Source organism: Tauraco erythrolophus, chromosome 8 (assembly GCF_009769465.1).
Source record: "Tauraco erythrolophus isolate bTauEry1 chromosome 8, bTauEry1.pri, whole genome shotgun sequence".
NCBI classification, from domain to species: domain Eukaryota; kingdom Metazoa; phylum Chordata; class Aves; order Musophagiformes; family Musophagidae; genus Tauraco; species Tauraco erythrolophus.
In genome coordinates this window covers 28,302,693-28,324,208 of record NC_141472.1, presented here as the reverse complement: position 1 = coordinate 28,324,208, position 21,516 = coordinate 28,302,693, and the positions used below count along the sequence as shown (strand labels likewise).

The following is a 21,516-nucleotide window of genomic DNA, read 5'->3' as shown; positions in this document are numbered from 1 at the left end:
CTGAAGGGCAAGAAGGACAACAGGTGACTTGTGCTGATACAGGCATTCATGACATTGCTCCTCTCCCTTCATGAGACAGAGGAAAGGCCACCTCAGAGCTGAGAGAGGGCAACAGACCTCACAGCACTCGTCACCCCAAATCTGGGTTCTGAAGGTGGGATCAGCAGCTACGCTGCTCTCCCGTCAGCTCTTCAGCTTCATCCTCAACAGCACCATAAGCAGATGCAGGACAAATCTGCAACCGGTGCCATCAGCTCAGAGCTCCATGAAGGCACATGATGCAGGAGCGCTGGGTAAGTGCATGGGGTTGCGCTTTCACCCCTTCAGCTTTCTCCAGACCTCATCTCCCCTTCCACTAACTTTGGCAAGCACTGAGGGGATGGGAGCGCCCAGAGCCTGGTGCACAGCCTGGTGCTGCTTGTGAAGGTTTTACCGCAGGTTCCTCACGCCGACCTGTGTGCGTCTGTGCCAGCCAGATCATTCTGCACCATTTCTCTCTCTCAAGGAGGTAATGGACTGGCTCCTCACCATCTGTCCGGCACACTGCAAAGCCTGTGGTGGCAACAGGTCCTTCCAAGGTAGCAATTAAAAACAGAAAAAGAAGAAGGAGCTGTTCTCTGCAACTAGCAGCCACGTACGACTAGCACCGCCGCTTTGCAGAGACGGGGGCTTAGGTGTAGTGCTAAATACGCTCTCAAAGGGGACGTGGTTCAGGGCACAGAAAAAGTGCAAACATCAAACCCTGCACCCTTCGGTTGGGAACAGAGAGGCTGACACACAGGCAGGGACACTGCCTGGCGCTGCGCAGCTGCCAGCGGCTGCCGGGAGGTTCGCTGAGGCGATAATGAAGAGGCTGGAATCCATCAGCCGTGCCAGGGGGTAGGAGACTCTCTCCTGGCATCTGGCACTAAGTGACAGTGACACACGCAGCAGCAGTCCTGACTCTGTTCAGGAGGTGGCACTGGGGTGTGATTACCCTCCGGCAAGGAGGTAAATGGGTCAGAGCTGAACACTGGGGAAAATAACCAGCTTGCAGAAGAATTCAATATTTTCCAGAAAAAAAAAGAAAAGTAAGTAATAAATGTTGTATTTCCTCTCCGGCAACCCTGAGAACTGCAATTTAGCATCCCACATCTAGCCCGAGCCTCCAATAACTGAAGTCGTCATTTTTCATCTTTTAATTCCATTTTGCTACACATCTTAGGGTATGAGGTTTGCAGAGAGAGAAGAAAAGGAGTGACACAGAGGATAAAGCATGTTATCCAGTGAGAGCACAGACAGAAGAGTCCGAGAGCTGTTCAGAGGTGGAACGTGTTGATGAATTTCAGCTGGAGGAGCTGGGCTTGATGCATCCCTGCACCGGTGGCCTCAGGAGCCTGCCTCAATCACAACACCGTGCCTTTCAGATTTCATGACAGCCCTTAGAAAATCACCCATTTTCCTAACCCCTCTCTACCACTGTTATGGCCAGCAGATCATGGATTTAGTTGGTGACCCTATTGTCCTTGGGTCACTGCTAGAGCTGCAAAGAAAGTTCTCAGCAAAGCCGCAGAGTCCCTTTACCGGCACATATGAAACCCCCAAGCTTTTGTCTGAATGTCTGGCTGCAGACACAAAACCCTCCCTCCAAATCTCTACCTCTAGCAAAGTCACAGTGTCAAGCAACCTCACCTTGCAGGAAGAGACCTAAAACTGAGACCTTCTTTCCTCAGCTGATAACGACTGTTGAGTCCCAGGCAGCCGCTGAGCTGTACTGAAGTGCACCTTCAACAACCGACAGCTTGCTCAGGTTGTCAATCAGGAATGGGATCTTTTGGCAGGTAGAAAGCTCTGCAGATGCTCTGCCAGTGCTGAATAGGGCAGAACTAAGGACTTGGTGGTACCAGAAAGCTCTAAAGGCTCCTGTGGGATAACAGGAGCAGCTTTGTGAGCTCCAGGCGAGCTCCAGGCTTACGACGGCTTCAGAGCATGCCCAAGCAGCTCTCTGCGACGGCTTGCCACCCGTGCTGGAAAAAGGGCTCTGTCCCTACAGACTGCTCTGAAGAAACGTCTTCAATCACTCAGGAGCTGGCTGGCTGTCCTCTGCTACCATTCCCCTTGGCCAACTGCGTTGGCACACCACTCCGATGTGCACGTGCAAACTACCACTCTCTTTTGGACTGATTTCCCCCAAGTTTTCCCATTTTTCCCAAATCACAAAGCTCTGCAACCCAGATGCCTCAAAAAGGATTTCTTAGGAGCCCAGGTCTGACATCTGTGATGACCTTAGCCAGGGGCCAAGCTGGGACCAGTGCCTGCCAGTCCTGTTATACTTGTTCTCTTGCACCGTTTCATAACCTATGTGTTGTACTTGCGACAAACCTGTCTCCCTATTTGCTTCAGTGCTTCTGCTCAGAGGCTTGTGAGTGAAAACTTCCCACTGCTAACATAGCTCAGATTAATAATGTCATTACTATAGTATTTAAGGCCTGATCCGTATTTCCCTTTATTTGGCACCAGCGGTCTCCAAAGGTTCCCAAGCACCAGCATGAGCAGATCCAAGACAGATATTTGCCTGCAGAAGATATCTGTGTCTTACTGCAGCAGCGTGCTAAGAAGACTTGCTTGCTGGAAAAGTCTACATTCCTCTGAGAGCAGAGACATGCCTGCCTCAAGCAGTTCAGTTTATTTTTATTGCTGTATCTGACATGTCCCCTTTGTACATATCATTAACATCCTGAGCTGTGCTAGTCAGCAATTTCATTTTCAGACCCAGGATAACAAGCAAGCAAAGGTTTTTCCTAGAAGGATGGTGTGGACCATTCCCAGCACTGCTTAGGTCTGCCTTTCTCCTCTCTGCTGTCCCAAGGCCCTGACCATATTCCTCAATTATCTTTTGAAGGATGGCTTTTCTTTTTATAAATTCACCACGCAAAGTTATACCACTGCTGTGGTAGCTTCTCTGCTGTACATTTACAGATGCTGTGGCAGAGAGGAAGGAGGGTTCATTAGGGCTGTGTAATGGAAAAATGCAGTGATGCAATCCCCTCTTTTCCATGTGCCAGAGCATCTGGTAAGACTGAGGCTACAGTATCAGTATCCTAGAAAGCCCCTGTTATGAGGCACAGGCCATGAAGTCTCTCTTGCTGTGACTGCACCCATTGCTTGCAGGCCGCAGCTGGAGCTCAGCAGGGACCAGCCAAGGCTTGTGCTCAACACACAACAGTAAGTTGAGACAAGCAGGAGACCCCAGTGAACTTGTCTCAAGCTTTTTTGCTCAGGATCTCAGGCTGAAGTTCAAACACCTTGGGATCTCAACGACTTTTCTTGCAGATGTGGGAATACTGATGAGGAGGCCAATCAGACATACACTCATCAGCTCTCAACAGAGCATCACCACAGTCAAAACAGAAAATTAGGACCGGATTCCAACACCAGCACTGGATAACTGAGGCTCTTTGGAGCTGAAACAATCAACAAGACACAAAGAGTCAGAGATAGCAACTGTAAAGCAGAGTTGGATTCCCTGAGACTGCAGACAGTTGTAGGTCTGAGAAGGCTGGTTCAAATGGATCTTGTGTTTGCTAAAATCAGAGCATCAGAGTGAATGTGGCTCAGGAAGCTGTACAGACAAGATCCAGTGCAGAGTCCCATCACAGCAGGTACCTACTCCACCAGAGCGCCTACAGTGTTATCAAAACCCTGAGTCTTCAGGGCATTTTTAAAGTCATGAGCTTTGCACAAATATTGCAATGGAGAGAAGCATTTAAAGCCTCCATTCCCATGACTCCTGTCTCAGTGACTGGCAGACTCGAGAGCAGGAGGATAGATGGATGGATGAATGGATGGACAGACAGACAAAAGCTCTGGATATTCTGGTTGCTCACAGCTGGTGGGATGTTTTTGCTCATTTGCTGTCTGACTTCTGCTTGGCAGTACACTTGCCATGTTGTCCAACAACTTTAATCCTGCAGTCTCAGCAGGTTTGCAGTGTTGCTGCTTTAAGATGTTTGCTCTTAAATGTCTGCAATCCAGGGACGGGGGTGGCCGTTAATTTATATAGATTAATTCTGCCAAAATACCAGACTAAAGGCCTCCCTCTGGTATGAGACATCGTAACAGCCTGGAGGCTGGAAGGAATCTGTAGTAATTATGCATGAACCACATTTCCCAGCTGTAACTTCTCTGCCCACACCATGAGTCTCCACACACATCTGGCCCACATCGTGTTCCTAGGCACTCCAAAAAATGTGCAGCAGATGTCAAAATGGTCAGAGAAACATGCAGATCCCGGGGAACATGTGGGTGTCTGGTGTGCTGCTCTGCTCGGACCAATTGGACATGCTTCACGGGGCACAGGGCCTGCCAGCTGCCTGGGTTTGGCTTCCCAGGGGTCTGTCACATGAGAGGACACAGGGGATAGGTAGGGCACCTTGCTGGTTAAAATCTAGCCAGACTCAGAGCATCACCCAAACAGGCTTCATGTGACAAGGAGGTGAATTTTGAGTGGTCCTTGCCTGAACTACGTTTGGTCTGGAATAAACAGACAACCATGACTTCCTACAGCATTCCTCCAAAACCTGTGTTTGAGAAATTCAGAGCTCTCTAGTAGGAATAAAGCTGGGCAGAAGTGCCAGAAGACCCTGAGAACAAAGGCCAGGAACTATTGCTTTACTCAGAGGCATGCTTATATGTCCAGGTGGCCCCTGTTATGCATGTGTGGGGTGAAGACCAAGCAGAAAGGATGCTCTTCCAACCAGCACATGCTGTGGCATGTTGTTACGGCACACAGTGTCAGGGCACTGGAGCCCCTGCGTCCTCTTCGCCCCCCCTTTCCCAACGTCAGAGGATGGTGAGAGCCACTGAGGAACAAGGAAAACCCTGGTGGCATGCATGGTGATGGGTTACGGGGGCCTGAGTCCTTAAGTCCTCATAGGAAGTCCAGGCCTGGTACATCAGCCACTTCCCACGGGATTTCACACACTAGTGCTAGTGTAGCATCTGTTTCGCAGAAGTGTCTTTGTGCTGGCACCAGACAGGGCACCCAGGCACGCAGCTGTAACTCCACACACGCCGCATTTATTCCAGACCAAGTGGCTTTTCACTCCAGTTGCTTCTTCTCACCCTCTAAACCTCCCAGTGCTTCTGCGAGAAGTGCCGTGACATCTAAGCCAGCCACATGAAGCCTCCGAGCCCAGGGTCTGCATGGTCCTCTGGGACTCTTACTCCCAGACTGGAGCTCTCTAACTTGGTTACTCCTGCCACTCAGTTTTTGTGTTCGTGGCAAAGGCCAGCAGATCAGGCCACTTTCTAACCCATGAGCCCAAAAAGAGCAACGCTTTGCACAGGCTTTTGAAATGTGTGTGTGGGAGGGGAGCTTGGCTCTGAACAGCTCTGACAAATTTTAGCTGAGTGAGGAGCAGAAGGGAAGTCACTGACCTGTTGCCCTAAGCCCTGTGAAAGTGTAGGGCGTTTGGAGGTCATTCATTAAAGGCAGTGCTGGCTACACACATGCTTGTAAATCTGCACCCACAAACCTTCAATACTGCTCAGCATCGCATCCCCGATCTGAGACACGGAAATCATTAGGGCACTCATGGACCAGCTTTCCAGAAATAAACAAGTGCTGCTTTATCCACATCTCCCCTCCCGTGTTTCAATCTGCTCTGAGCTACAAGAGCCAAGAAATTAAAACAACCTGAGTCTGGGGCTTGGGATGAAACTACTGATCTCTTCAGCCCAAAGCACATGGAAAATTGAATCAGAAGCTGCAGGGACCTGTGAAGAGCAGGCAGGCTTCTTCCTTTCTCACAGCAAAATTTCCCCATGATGCCCCACTAATTTCACCACTTCATTTAAGTCTGGAGTCCTAAAGGGCTGTCCCTGTTTCCTCACTGCGGTTAGTGGCCTCAGGCCTGGAAAAAGACACACAGAGACTGCAGTTTGGAGGAAAGAGCAGGACTTTGCATTCCCCCCATCCCCATACAACTTGGCAACATCACTGGCAAAGTCCTTGGCTCCTGTTAGAGAGCAGAGCAACCAGGAGAGAGTCAAAGCCCTCCAACCAGGTGCTGGACAGACCGACATCCTCACAGACATTGCCCCAATCTCTAGACCACAGCATGTTGCTGTAATGGCTCTCCAGTCCGATGATGCTAATTAAGAAGTAGTGCCTGGATATAATGTGCTTCCTTATGTCCGAGGCACTAATGGTGCTCAGCAAAGGTGTGCAGCAATTAGTCCATCTTCAGGTGCAGCCCTCGCAATAAATCAATAGCTATTAAGGATAATTTATCCCATTTTTAACAGTCACAGAGTTCTTCCCATTCTGGATCTTGATTTCAATTACCAGCCTGTAGTGGGGCTTATTAAACCACAGTGCTTTTGAACTCAGAAGAGAAAAGAAGGTAGGTCCTCTGATGCCTTTCACAGCCATTTACATCAAGATGTGCTTTACTTGTTGTGTGCACATCCACAAATGTCCACCAAGAATCAAGCTTGGAAAGACCAGAGCATCAGAGCCAACACCCTGTGTGCCATGTCAGGATGTATTTGATCATAGAGGAGCAGTAAAGTAAAAGGATGGCAAGATCAGAGGGGAAAGCTATAAGAGCCCTCCATTCGCCTCCTCCATCCCTAATGCTGTCCTGGTTTCAGCTGGGACACAGTTAGCTCTTCTTTCTAACAGCTAGAAGAGCTCCGTGTTTTGGTTTTAGTCTGAGACTTGCTCTGAGAGAACGCTGACAGCGCACTGGTGTTTATAGTTGGCACTGACACCTCAAGGACTTTTCAGCTGCCGTGTTCTTGCCAGTGTGCAGGAGCACAATGGGATGGGGGGAGCATGGCTGGGATGGGGGGGTCCACGACTCTCCCTGTGATTTGTACTTAGACTTAGGATTGAGGGCCAAATTGGCCAATTAGTATTCCATATCATCCAGTGTCATGCCCAGTATAAAATGAGGGTCAGCCGGAAAAAAGGGCCTTTGATCTTCTGGGACTCTCACAGTGCTCTCTCTGTCTCGCTCTCTATTTTCAGGCTTCCGAATCTCCTCCGGGATTGCGGTATGGGGACTTATCTGTTTTGGGATCGTTAGTTCAGAACGAGACAAGCCTCAGTCAAGGGATGGTGAGCAATTATACCGGACATCACTCGTTTATATATATTTATCCTTGTACATATCTGTATATATATAATTGGTAGCAGTAGTAGCAAATTGTTCTTATCTCAACACACAGGTCTCTTTTCTTTTTCTCCTTTAATTCCCTTCCTCATCCCCAGGGGATGGAGGAGGGTGAGTGAGCGGCTGTGAGGAGTTTAGTTGCTGGAGTGGCCTAAACCACAACACATGCCAACATAAAGGAGGCTCAGCAGGAGACCAAGGTTATGGCACAACTATAGACACATGGAGTCTCAAGATACTGCTCTGTCACACACTGTGTGCTCTGTTGTAGCAAATCCCGTAAGTGCTCCATCCCCATCTGCCCCTGGGGACAGTGGCATACCTGTGGTCTCCAGTGGATGAGCACATTTGAGGTGTTACAGCACTATAATGGTCTCACTGGCATTTTCAACAGGAGGCAAGCGAATGCAGGAATTGTCAAAGGACAGAAAGAACAGACTCCCAAGGGATGCCCCTGGTACCACCAAGCAGAACACGGGGCCTCTTTGGACCAGCCCCCAACAACCCTTTCTATGTGTCTCAGATGTACCGATCCCTGTGCGCAGGGAAGGAAAACCCACGCGGGTGAAAATCACTTGCTCCCAGAAACAAGAATAGAAATGAGAATAAATAGACTTTGAAATGTCTCTAGTACCTTTACCTGCAGAGGGTTCTTTGTGCTTATGGCAATGACGTGATACTTGTAGTAACACAGCTCACAGCTCCAGCAGCCTCTCTCACTAATCCATTTGATCAGACATGGCTGGTGCGTGCACTTCACCGATCCGTCACATCGACATGGGCTCAGCAGCTCCCCCTGAAAAAGACAGACAGCAATCAGCGAGGCTCCCCTCCTCCCACAGGGACTGAGCATGGCACAGCACAGCAGAAGCTGGTGCTGGCCAAAGTGCTCCACCCTCCACCTATTTGCTCTTTGTTCCTTTTTACCTGGTTTGGCTTAGGTAATTGTGCTGCCTCCATCCATTTGCCCTCTAATAATTCTTGGCTGATGTGAACAGAGTTTGACAGAGATGTAACAGCCTCAAATACTTGGGTCCTACAATTTTTGGTGGAAAGAGACAGCTGGGTAGATTAAAGATGCCTAATATCACCGCTGAAGGAAAAGCTAGATGAGCTCTTACTAGACACCAGAGCAGCCACACTAGACCACAAGTGGACACAGCTCTGTTGGCAACCAGATGCCACTGCTTCACTGCTCAGATTTCTGCCTCTCTGCTACCTATTTTAGAAAGAGAGGCTGGCAGTGGTTATAGCTGCAAGACAGCCTCTGCTGCAGGCTGGTGTCCTGCTCAGCCTGGGGCAGCTTCCTCCAGCCCAGCCGGGCAGGAAGGGGACCACCGACACGGCAGCCCTTGGATTTTCTGCGTGGGCTGGCTCGTGCCAGCCATGGAGGTGCTGCTCCTCTCCGGGTGCTGGACGGAGCCCAGCACCATGTGGTACCTCCCAGGACTTGCCAGGCAGTGGGTGTTCGCAGTGCTAGACACAGGTGTTTCCTTCCCAGTGCTCCAGGACCAAAAGGGATGAACCTGACCACGGGTGGCAGGTATGTGCTTTGGGTCCAGGTCTCTGTGTACCCATAGTCCAGCAGAGAAAAATTCCTCAAATTTCACCCCCCGTCCACTTCCCCTACACAGTCTGTCCCAAAAGTGAGTCATACTGATTGACAGCCTGTAGGGCTGGCTATTTCCACCCTACAAGTACGCAAGACAGAGAACAAATTGTGTCCTGGCTTGTGATACACACACATTTATGAGTGGTGGCCAAAACACTGAACCTCCTAGCTCGCTCCCTTGTTTCTGGTATAACTTTAAACAGGGGTATCCAGGAAACCCCAATATTATTCTGATCCATCCGCTATTGTCCTGTTCACCATGGGCCTAAATTCCTCTCTGCACACACAAGCTCAGGAGTTCATTTGACAGTCATTTGCCATCACTTATTTAGAGAACAGAGCCATTACATTTTACTCCCCACCTCTTAGTGTTTAAAAGCCACAGCATAGACCCCAGCAGTGTATTTAGCTGTGCTCCAAGATTTAAAAGCTTTTAAAAGCAGAATACCTACGGGATGGGGAAGTCTGGCATCATACTTTCAGTACTGAGGACAGGATGTTTGCTCTTATACCCCTAGATCAGCCCCATCATTACCACTGATGAAGCACCAAGATAACAGAGCCTGGTGTCTGAGGCTTCTGGAGCCAGCAAAAGACGTCCATCCCAGCTGCCTTGGGTTAGGAAACCAGATCATGCTTTTTCTAACCCTGGTGGGAAACTGTCTTAACTTTCAGGGTACCACATCAGCTCTCAGGACCTGAGGAACTGAGCACCACGCTGGGCAAGAGTGATACTTTTTTTAATGAAACAATGCAAACATGTTAATCATTTCATTTGCTTCAGCTAGGTGACCTAAAAATGTCATCTTCCATGAAATTTTAGCAAAACTGTAAATAACTGTTTACGTTACAAAACCAGGCTCAATCCTGCCTGTCACTGGTTTTCATTACACACTGGAGGGGACGCAAAGGGAGAGAGGCAGCAAGGAGAGCTGTAGGATCCCTGAACCTTTTCCACTTAGAAAGGTGCGACAGCACAAGCCAGGAGAAGTGAAGCAGGGAATGGTTAGACGGGGCGAAGGTGTGTGTGGGAAGGCACACTGACATTTGACATTCAAACATCCAGTGTGAGGTGCAGTTTGAGGGGCTCAGGTTCAGCTGTGCATGTTGGTGACCCTTCCTGGGACTAGGGTGGGAAAGTGTAAGTGTGATTAGGAACACGCATGAGCATGTACTGCCAGCAAGGAGGCGAATGGAGGTGGATCAGGGCTTCTTAGCACAACTCCCCTGATCCCTTGCGTGCTAAACCTGTGCTTGCAGCACCCCTTTTCCATGCCAAGGGCCAGCCTGGTGCAAGGACTGCTGCTCCATGTCTCTGGTTTATCCTCCTCATCTCAGTCTCTGGTGCTTATTTTCTCAGCAGCTTCACCTCTCAGCTCACAAGTGTGATCCCAGCACCAAGCAGGTAACACAGAAACCTCCCAGCTCTACAGTGTCCCTGCCTTTCCATCTCGCTGCACACTGAGGTCTTCCACAGGGCTCAAAAAGGCGAGTGAGCATCCTAGGTTTTGTCTAATGAGCAGCTGGAGGCACTGGTGATGAGGGATCAGGAACGGGGCAGAACAGAGTAGAAACTAAGAGCAACAACCTCCAGGCGAAGGCAAAAGAAAAAAGCTGTAGCTGCAGCCTGGACTCACGTTGGTTTCTTGGGCTCTGTAATAATCGAGTTTAAACAAACTGAGCTTGTCTCTTCAGAGCCAAGAGATGCCCATAAACATCCTACACTGCCGCGGGGACCCAGTCCCCCTTCCTTAACTGGGATGCTCCAACCCGGACAGTCCTGATGGCTCCTGCAAGAGCTCAGGACTCAACTGTGGAGATAAATCCCCCAGTTTCTTGATTTTTGCAAATCTAGCAAAAACCTAAGCTACCACATATTCTCCAGCCGTGTGAAATATTATATCCTTGTGTGTGGCGCACAGCTATTTTTGCACACTGTGAAGCCCAGTTCTGTCCATAGCAGGCATTCGTAAAACACTGCCACGTGCACACACATGCACACGCACTCCTGTACCAGCAGAAAAATAAACGCCAGGGCCATATTAAAGGAATAAATCCTTTGTACAGCAAAAGAGAAGGAGTCTCATCACTGGCTGTACAGCGAGCTCAGGAGCAGTCCGTTGGCTGTGACACGCATGAAGGATTCACTGTGCAGAGACCTTCTGCTAAAAGCTACACACACACAAAAGCAAGCCCAAAACGAGGTGCAGATCACAGCAATTAGGGATGAAAATTAAATCCCCACACCCATTTCTGTAGGTTTGTAGAAGACTGCTCTGCACAACATGTTCTCCAGTGCTTCAAAGAACAGCGTTCTCACCAACTCCCTGTAGGGACTGCTCTCCAAAGACCCTTTGAAGGGTCTACTTTCCAACACTTATTTTCGCAATTTTCCTTTGTAGAGTTACAACTCTAGCAGGATTTCTGCTTTATGAGCTGCTAGTGGAGAAATGCTCCCTGGCTGCAAGCTTCATCCTCAGCTTGCTCAGTACCATCTTGTTCCCCTGAAACAACCAAGTGGGCTTAGGGCTTTTTTGAAACTAGGGTTCATGTCAAAGGTGGAAAATCAGAGTTAACAAAAAGGGAAAGGTGGCTCTGGCTTCAGGCATAACCCTCTCAACATACGGATGAAATACTTTTCCCTATATATTATTACTCTTCCTTACTTCTGGGGAGAGTAATGTAAGAAGCAATTATGTAAGAAGCAATTAATTAAGAAGCAATTATTATATTCTTCCCTATTTCTGGCTGCGATGGGAGTTTGTCTCTAGGAGTAGCAGCGGCAAGGCCAGGCTGAACTGGCTTGACCCTGAGGAGAACGATACTGCTGGAGACGAAGCGGGAGTGTGGGTCTGTTCCAGCTCTGTCCTCTCCTTCTGAATTCCCAATCTGTGCCCATTGCAATACGTCAAAGTGGTTAATGATTATCTGGGCCCTGTTATTTTAAGCCTGCTGGGAGGAGTTCTGAGAAATGACGGGGAAAAGAATTATTGCCAGGGCGTGCTTCTGATGCTCGGTATAACTAGGGAGAAAATAACGATGTCAGGAGCAGTGTCACCTCTGCTGTGTGCTGGTGTCGGTGTTTTGCCCAACCATTTTATCTGTCATTTATCAGTTCTAGGAGCTCATCCACACATTGCTACCAAAGCTGCAGTTGCTCACACACCAGTGGGCAGTCATGGGATGTGTTTCCCAGAGCTGTTCTTTTAACTATAAATTAAGTATAGCAAATTTGCACACCTGGTCTCCTTTGAACATGGCAGGGCTGGGGATGATGGTGTCATTGAGCCAGAATGTGGTCTTCTGGGCTCTCCCAGCTCCAGCTGTGCTGACCTACATCTGCTGCTTGGCCTGCTCCTGAGCACCAGCTCAGCTGCAAAGAGCCATGTTAGCAACATCCTGCTACCACAACAATTAAAGCAAACATTTTGAAAACCAGCGCAAGCTGTACAACAAACCAGGATGGCTGATGGTGATCCTAACATCCACAGTTTTTCCTCAACTGTGTGTTTCCTCTGCTCAGGTGTACAAAGTAGCATCAGTCATCAGCATCACCCACAGGACCTGTGCCTTGGACCAGAGCGGAGCAGTCAGAAGAAGCTGAAAGAGTCATCCACATCACAAGGGTTACCATCTCTCTCTGGGTATGCACATGCAGCTGCCACTGCTCACAAGAGTAGTTGCACGCATGGATCTGACTGCTAGTATTTATCTGAGTTTGTCTTGTTTGGAAAAGGAAACCAGGAATATTTAATATCAGGTCTTCAATTGAGTCTTCTAAATACACTTAAATCTTCACATTGAATTTAAACGTACCGGGAAGTTTTATTATGGCAAATAAATGCCAAATGATTTCTATATTAGGAACATAATTACAGAGGAATTAAATCCAATGGCAAAGAGAAACCCATTGTTATAGAGCTGGTAAACTTCAATAAACAGGTTCTAATGATCACTCTATCTTCACACACACTTACAGGAACCGCCCCTCCATGCTTTTAAACCGATCACACACGTTACTATCAGCATCTCAGATGCTTCCTGTGGGTACCCTCCCATGTGCGAGAGCTGTGCCAGCCAGCAACATAAAAAAAGGGATATGAAATAAGTATCTATGAATATATACATATATATGTACATTGCATGAAAACTCTCCAGCATGTGAGAGATCAATACAGAATGTGGACCCAGCGAGGAATGGGCTTACATCTCCTGTGGTGTCAGGACAGCACAGGACACAGTTATGTATGGAGCTATGTGGTGAGGTGGCATCTCCCCAGGCATCCCAGCAGAGCTGAGTGCTGACTCCAATCTCCATCTTGGCAGCAATTTGCCGAGAGACTTTCCTTGGCGGGAGGAATCCCCTGACTGGGCAGCTCCCTAAAGCCTGGGGAACCTCTTAGAAAATCTATGTGAGAGATTATAAAAAGAAATCGACCAGACTCCTGGCAGCTCCCTTCCCACCCCAAGGTACCACCGCTGCTGCCATGCCACGTCCATGACCAGGACTGGCTCATCCCACAGCTTCCCTGCAAGACCAGGCATCCCTGTGGCACACAGAGGCAGTGCTGCCCAATGCCAGGCAACACTTGTGTGCTCTGGGGTGCAAGGAGCATCCCCCATCCCAGCAGCAAGAGAAAATGCAGCCCCATAAAGGACCAGAGGAAAATCCAGCTCTGGACAATTATTTCTGTTGCTCAGCCGTGGCTTTAAGCCTGCAGCTGCCTGGTTGAAGTTTTTGGTGTGCGATCTTGGCCTGGGAGCTCCCTGGGGCAGAAATACATCTCTGTGGGGCTCTGGCATGGCAGAGGTGTGGGTCCATCTCTGGGGCTCCTTATCCCCATGGCAGTATGAGTGAGCAGTCACAGCTGGGCACAGCAGCGTGGGGGCTCCTAGACAGGTGTGGGGAGGGGACAGTTCTGCTTTTTCACAGTTTTCTTCAATTTTCGATGGGTATTAGCTGTTCTGGCAGAGCTGCGAATGGGGCACTTATCTCCGACAGGGCGATGACTAATCTAGCAACAAAACACAGCCATCCCTCTGCCTACAGGCTGAGTGCAAGCAGAAAGGCAGCTCGGCTTTAATGCACCCAGCAAAATCACCATGCACCCCTCCAGGACGGCCAGGCGTATTTTCAATGTGTCTGGAAACGTGGGTGCTGGTCAGGAGAGGGATATGTCTCACACGGTCCTGAGCTGAGACCCAATGTTTGTCCAGAGCAAGTCCTGTCTGAAAAGCCATCATGACTGCAGAGCTCCCGATCCTCCAAAAAGAGCACAAATTGCCTTTCCACCCACGGAGGCTGCTGCGGCGGCACCTGCGAGGAGTGTCGATGCTGCCACCCTGCTCAGGCTTTTTCTGCACCTCTCTGATGAAAATATGAAAGACTGCAGCCACATCTGCGTGGAGGGCAAGGTGGGACCTGCTCACCTGCTCCGCAGCCTGCTTCTGCAGGAAAAGTCGTCCCTCCGCTACCACAAGCAACGTGACTTTCCGGCTGAGCAGCTGCTGCCTACAGCATTCAGCTTTACCATGGCCAAGGGGAATGTTAAGTGATCTCTGCTCCTTCCCTCTCCAGCATTTTGTGCCTGTCACCACCACTGGGACAGACCGATGGATGAACAGACAAAGCCGAGGGCGGCAGCTCTGAATCTGGGAGTGGGATGGATAAGGGGGAAGAAAGGGAGACCTTTTTACTGAGACTTATTGATCCCCACAGGGTTTCTGGGACTTTTTGTCACTGCAGAGCTACGGGCCCATCACCCCACCTTGGCTGCTCACTGGGACATCAGTGAAGTTTGCCCATGTTTTAAGACAAAAGATGTTTCTTTTGGTTAAAGTATGTAACTCAGGAGGCACAGCTGTGTCAGAGGCAGACAGCATGCAAATCATAGAATCACAGAATCATAGAATGGTTTGAGTTGGAAGGGACCTTAAAGATCATCTAGTTCCAACCCTCTTGCCATGGGCAGGGACACCTTTTCCTAGATCAAGTTGCTCAAAGCCTCATCCAACCTATCCAACCTAATCCAAAACCCCCATTCCCAACAACAGCACAGGGATTTGAGGGAGAGGCGCCTGACTACTCCACGTCCCAGATCTATGCCCCAGTCAGCAGAGCACAGGAAAGTCCAAAAGGGCCCTGGGCCACACCATGGCATCGGCTGCTCTCTACCAAATTGCCCTGCTCCTCCCCTGCCGTCTCTGAGAGGGATGTTCAAAAGCAAGACCTCCACAGTGCTGCCCATGCGCCCCTGTAGGATCCTCACCACTTATTAACAGGGATGGGTGCCACCTCGAAAAAGCCTGAGAACAACCTGCGTCCTCCACCTTTCCCACAGGGTAAGTAATGGTGCAACAGACTCAGCCAGGCAGGAGCAGGGACCAGTCTCCTCTGCACACACATCAGCTCTCAGCCCTGCCAGGGAGCAGAAAAAAGGATGTCTTTTTAGCTCCCTTTAATTGCTAAACTCTTAAGAAGCTCTGCAGGGCGGGAGGGCAGGCAAGAGACAAAGAAAGACAAGGAATGAAATCTCAGGAAGAAAAGAGAGAAGGCAGTAGAGGCTTGAGAAGTTCTTGGTGCAGAAAGCCCAGCGCATTGGAGAGCGGTGGCTCTGCCTCCCTCAGACAGTAGCCTTTGCTGCTGTGACTCATCCTCGGAGCAGTTTCGAGCGAGTGGTGGATTTGCTGTATGGTTCTGCCCTTGCTCCTTCACCGATTTCCAGGGGAAGGTGATTGAACGCAGCTCCACGGAGCTTAATGTGAGCTGTCAGGGAGCTGGGGCACGTTTGTGCAATGCCTCGGAAACAGAAAAGCAAAGCAGGAACATTGGGGAGTTTAATGTGAAATATTTGGAGACGGCCTTACCCCCTCCCATTAAAAAACAAGAAAAAGAGGGCTTGATTTCGCCTAGGGCTGATTCAATATTCATCTGACAGTAACTTGCCCACATGTTTGCCCGCAGGCAGGCACAATCCATCAGCTCTGGGTGCATCCCTGCCACCACTGGTAAAGGCCAAAGGGAGTTGGTACAGGTAGGACCAGGTGTCTCATGGCTTAACATCAATTTCCTTTAAGGGAAAGTACCCTAAAGGTGCAGAAAGCATACATTTTTGCAAGAAACAGAGAATTACAGGGTAATTTTTTGCGCAATTGACTATGGAGGATTTTAACACCCTGGAAGCAGCGTTGTGGCCCCCTCTGCACGGATGGGAGGAGCTCGCCCAGCTCCCAAGTGACTGGAGGTTGGAGGTGACTTGCCCTCTGCTCTGCCCACTGCACCAAGCTTCACACTTGGCCCCTCTACAGCTCTGTCGTCTTGCTTTTCCAGCATCAGCCCTTTTGGGTAGCCAAACCCCATACAAATTAATGTCCTAAAGTCAGATAACATCCTTCCAAGGGATGAAAACCTGGTTTCAAGGACCAGGGCTCAGTGCCTATTCAACAGAAATGGCAACTGGTGGACCAGTGCTGCAAAGGACCACGCCACTGCCTACATGCACCATCATCAAAACCACACCTGCAAACAGTGCCACCATCCTGTTCCGCTGGCACGAGGAGGCAGACACCAGGCTGCCCAGCTGCACATGGATGCGTCTGCAGAGCCCAGCTGCACCCTGCTCCAGCAGCTATCACACAGGCTCTTGGCTGGTCTCAGCAATGCCACCAAAATACAAACAGAAAAGGTTTGTGAAAACCTGTTCCACCAGGACAAGGTCGAACTTTGCCTGAAATTTTCAGGAACTACTTATCAATAGCCTGAGAAGCAGAGAGCCTACAATATATAGATTGCATTGGGATTTACTTGCTTTTCTCTCTACAGAAGGCTTTCCACAAGAAAAATAACTTTGCTTAGGTGTTCTAGAGCCCACTTCATCCTAATGTCATTGAACATGTTTTTCATTAGCTGATTTAAGTAATTCTTACTAAATGTTGCTCAGTTGCACGGAATCAAAAGGCAAGCATCTCAAATATCACCTGCTGTGCCTCATCAGGTGTGATAATAGCACCGATTAAGTGAAGAGCCTTCGGTGCATAGAAATGACAGTGCTGTGCATGTGAAATCAAGATACCTGAATATCCCTGAGCACTTGGGTGTTAGAGCAAGTTCAGCTCAAGACTTGTCCTGAATACAGAGCAGAGCTGTCTAAGCATCCCAGAGAAGAAGTGTCCTAGTCTGTGGCTCTTGGGCTTTCACCTGAAGTATCGAGGCTTTAAACTTCTGGAGATTTACTGCAGACCACATCCATTTTGTGAGGCAGAATGATCTAGTCTCTTCTGAAAGAGAAATCCACTGTTGTCTCACTCTGGTTATTCTTAATTAAAAAGTAAAAGTATTTCAGGCAATACTTAGATTTATTCTGTGTGAGATGCAAGAGTGAGCTCAATTTTGTTCCCTAGGACGCTGGGGTAAATCTGATGCAACTCCATGATGCCAAACCTCTTCAGCACAAATCAAGTGCCCTTAAGTTATGGCTTGTTGTAATAAATTTTCAACCAATTAAAGAGGTTTTCCTTTTCTTTTTTTTTTCTGTACAAATGGCTTTTTCTAGTGAAAAAGCCTCAACTAAATAGAATTCTTCTAAATATACCACTTCTTTTTAATGGAAAAAAAAAGATGGCAATTATTCCTTATTATCTCTAATCCTTGGGGACCTTCACCTTTCTACTTCTTCAGTCCTCATCAGATCCATCAATGCGTATTTTAAAAGTTCAAAGCATAAAGTTAATGCTTTCAACATGCAAGTATCATATAATGCAATTCTTATCAGAGATGTGCTCATAATTCAACAAATTGAACTTTGCAGCTACTTCCCTGGGAAGCTGTTCATAAAAATACTCAGCTAATGGGCATTTCAGAAAACATTATGCCATCAGCCACTGAGGAGCAGCCACAGAAAATCCACAGAAATGGATGCTGGTTTGACTCTCCAGATGATAGAACCCACTTTTAAAGATAGTGAAACAAACAGAGCAATAGACTTTTTTTCTTGTTTGTTTTTTTCCCCCCTGAAAAAGCTCAAAAGCCCTTCAACATAAGAGCTGAGAAAATCTTTATTCTGTAATATTTGCCTCATCTTCCCCCTTTCTTCACGAACAAGCAAATAGCCAGGTGCTGCTGGCAGCCTTACAGCAGTGAGATGCTCCTCCCAAAAGTGCAGCAACTGCTCAAGAGCTGCTTCGTGCATCAGCTCATTAATGGAGGGGAGTGCAAATGCAGGATTTGGGGGTTCTCGTTTGCCATAGTACCCTCAAGTGACCCCCAGGCAGGACCAAGGGCAGCGGGGTGGGGAACTGAGGGAGCTGTGTGCATGTCCAGTAAGTGGAAGCCAAAAATAAGGTGCAGACAGAAGCGCAGAGCACATCTTCAGTACTTAAAGGCAGCACTTCCCAGCTGGGAGCAGAGATGGGGATTTGGCAGGAGGGGCCGCCCCAGCAGGTCTGGATGGGGATGGTTATGCAGGAGCTTTTCCTGCTTCACCCAGGCTGGTCCGGACCAGCAGCTCAGAGATCGAAATCCTCCAAAGCCATTTGTGTCTCCAAAGCCATTTGTGTCTCCAAAGGCATTTGTGTCTCCAAAGGCATTTGTGTCTCCTGCTGTGTGGGGTAGCGCTGGGACAGGGCAGCTGCTGGCCTCAGGTGCAGCCTGATGCCAGGACCGAGGGCAGCCTGGCACGGGGTTGAAAGCAGAAGCGGCGGAGGGGCAGTGAAGTGGGAGACAGCCCATCACACACAGGGCTGCTGCAGTGGCCGGGGAGCTGTGATATAAAATAATGAGCGTGGTTTGTTTACTTTTAGCTTCGGTAGCGCTGCGGGACTGAGCTGTTTCATTAAGACGTGGCCTCATCCGCTTTTCCTTTCTGCCTCCTGGACTCGAGGAGAAGAATATGCAATTACAAAGTTCACTCATGTAGAGCCCTTCAATTACCGGGTAACTCTGTTACGGCTTTTCCAAATGTTACGAGACTCGTGCAGTAGGACATGGCATCTGAAGTAATTCATTTTTCATCTGCCGATTAGCAGAAATTAAAATGGTTCTCAGAACATCCCAATTTATGTGAGATCAAGTTCCTTATTACTACAGAGTGTCTTAGTGGGGAAGGCATTTCTTTTTAATGTCTCAGGCAACCCTGCAAGGAGAGATGCTGAACAAAAATATATGAAGGAGGCAACAGAGGGGAGAGTAGAGGCCCCCAGGGACCGCGGGTGGTGGAGCTCCAGAGCCCTGCCTTCCAGTCCTGCCATAAGGTCATTTAAACATTTGGCAGAAAGTCAAAATGTTTGCTGGCACAAACGTACACTGGAGGCATAGGCATCTCCTTTGGAAACGATGCAGTTACAGAGTGAGCCTGAACTGCCTTTACTGGCAGTGAGATAAAAACCAGCCATAAATATAAAGTATTTCTTCAGCAGGTATCTGCCGAGCTGGTGGTTGGAGCGGCAGCAGAGCAGCTGCCCACGGGACGCTCTCATGCAGTGATGACTGATGCCGTGCAGGACCCCAAACGGGCCAAACCAACCATTGCTGGTAACACCTCTCCAATGCAACCTGAGGAGAGGTTCCTGCAGGGCTGGCAGCTCAGGGTCATGTCTGGGGGAGTCGGAGGGTTGCGAGTTAGATGGGAGAGCCAGCAGAAGCGTGGAGCAGCTGGAGCAAGACATGGGATAAGGGATGGGATAAGAGCAGGGTGTCTTGAACCACTTAGCTGTGGTAAGAGTGGTCACAGTGCCCCTTCACTTACTTTCTACTTTCAAGGCATCCTGGGGGCTGGAAAAGTAGGTGAAGTCCCCCAGGGAAAAGCTGGGATTAGGAGGCAGGTGCGTGCGCTCTTGCTGACTCTCAGCACCGTCCTCCCCACCACCGCGGGAGCATGGACCAGAGCTCACACAGCCGTAGGCCCACTTAGCCGAAGTGCAGCAAAAACGAACCATGAGAAAGGAGAACAGGCAGCTTAATCCCCAAATCCCTTTGCTTTTCATGACAACTTTCCAGCTGAGAGCAGCTCAAGAGGATAGAGCTGAAGGTGCTGGTGGCACCGGCTGCACTCTCCCCAAGGGAAGCTGCACAACATTCATTCTGATTTTTCAATGCTGCCCTGGCCAAAAGCCTCCTATATAAGTGGCTGCATGAATCCATGTGTTTCAGTCTTTGCCTACATACACCTCCTGATGAAAAGCCTTGTGTTTTCCTGCTCCAGCTGGGGAATACAGCTTTCCCTTTTGCAGGCAGAGTATAAAACAGAGAGGAGAAAAGGTAGAAATAAATGTAAGAATAGTCATTACACCAGTGAAGTGGGCTACAGAGGCCCTTTTCTACTTTATCTTTCAATCTTTCTTTTGCACAAGAGCAAGATCAGGTTTATCATGTGTGTAAGAGTGAAATACGCACACAGAGACGTGTGTATATATAAACAGTGCCAGGGCTCTGAGGCTTCAGCACTGTCAGTGTAAAGATATTAAGCATTACATAGGGATGATTTATTATCTGACTCTGCAATAACCTTTTGAAGATATACTGATTGGCAATTTGCATATTAACAAATACATCAATGCTTAGGCAATGTCAGATGTTATGCATGGCTATGTTCCACGCCAGAGGTGGCTGAATTTCAAACACTGGCCAAATCATTTGTATCCTTCAGCGTGAAAGATGCCCTATTGAGATATGAATTACTGCCCTCTCTGTTGTTGGTCTTTATCGTGCTTTGTCAAATTGCTTCTCCTGCTCCTTCCCCATGGGATTTGCTGTATCAGATATACAACCTGTTTCTGCCAGGTGCCTCCTACCACACCTGGATTAGGTTATTTAACTGAGCGAACTATGTCCAGCCAGACTGGGGTGCAATGGGCCTTCCAGCATCCTCCTTTAGGCAGAGGGTAGGCTGCCTTCCTCTGAAACAACACGTCTCCTCCGTAACAACTTACAGTTCCCTTAGCAAGCTGTGTCTCTGCACAGGGAAGGGTCAAATGGCTGTGTCTGGCCAGGCTTTTATTTTGCCTTGGTAATGACATCAAAGGCACAAGCAGCAAAACTAGTTACTCCTTCACTATCGCTCATGCTGCAAGCAGCTGGGATGCAAGGGGTTCACCAGCTGGGCCATCACAAAGAGAAAAGGAAAGAAGAATGCTGTTCTCATCGTTTTGCACTGGGTGTCATGGGTGCAATGTGTCCAGGGCTGGAAGACTCAAGAGCTGAGATCTTTTAGTGCAGTGCTTCTGGGCTTTGTTATGCCAGGAAGATTTTTAGGAGCTTTTTAAAAGTTCGATCTTTTTCCCCAGCCCTCGCAGAACTGAGGTTGGTAGAGAGATGAGCACAGAAATGATCACTATTCACCGATGCGTATTACCTGAAAGAAGTCCACTAGTTGTTGAGATTTGTGTTCAGGGGAGGGTAGTGTGTAATCAGCTACTCATCTGCTCTTTGGTGCTGAACGCTGAGAAGTTGTGTCTGCAGCGCCGAAAGCACTCAGGCAAGACTAAAGAAACTCATTACCCAGCCATCACCCTTCACAGCGATGCTCTGGGAATGGGAAATATCTGTGGCAGCTGCTGGCGCTCCCTGAGGGCTGCAGTGCACCGGGAAGCACAGCTGTCTGAGGTTCGCCCGGGGCAGAGCAGGTCCCGGCCCTGGCCCTCCCTCCTGCAACTCCACCGATGATGTGCCGTTGGGTTTGGGGCAATCTCCATGCTGGGATCCTTGCTCTGTGTATTGGGGTAAGGACTCTTATCCACCACACATAGCCA

At 48.9% G+C, this 21,516-nt stretch overlaps 1 protein-coding gene across 2 annotated transcripts in view; it reads right to left on the bottom strand.

Annotated features, from left to right (window-relative positions):
* The window catches only part of MARCHF4 (membrane associated ring-CH-type finger 4), a 100,251-nt gene that overhangs the window by 22,191 nt on the left and 56,544 nt on the right, over window positions 1-21,516 (bottom strand). The window contains exon 2 of one of the 2 annotated variants that reach the window (XM_086615254.1): window positions 7,795-7,956. In XM_086615254.1, coding sequence (XP_086471380.1) covers window positions 7,795-7,956 — 162 coding nt within the window. The remainder of the gene's footprint in view (window positions 1-7,794; window positions 7,957-21,516) is intronic. The other variant, XM_086615255.1, reaches the window with a different exon arrangement.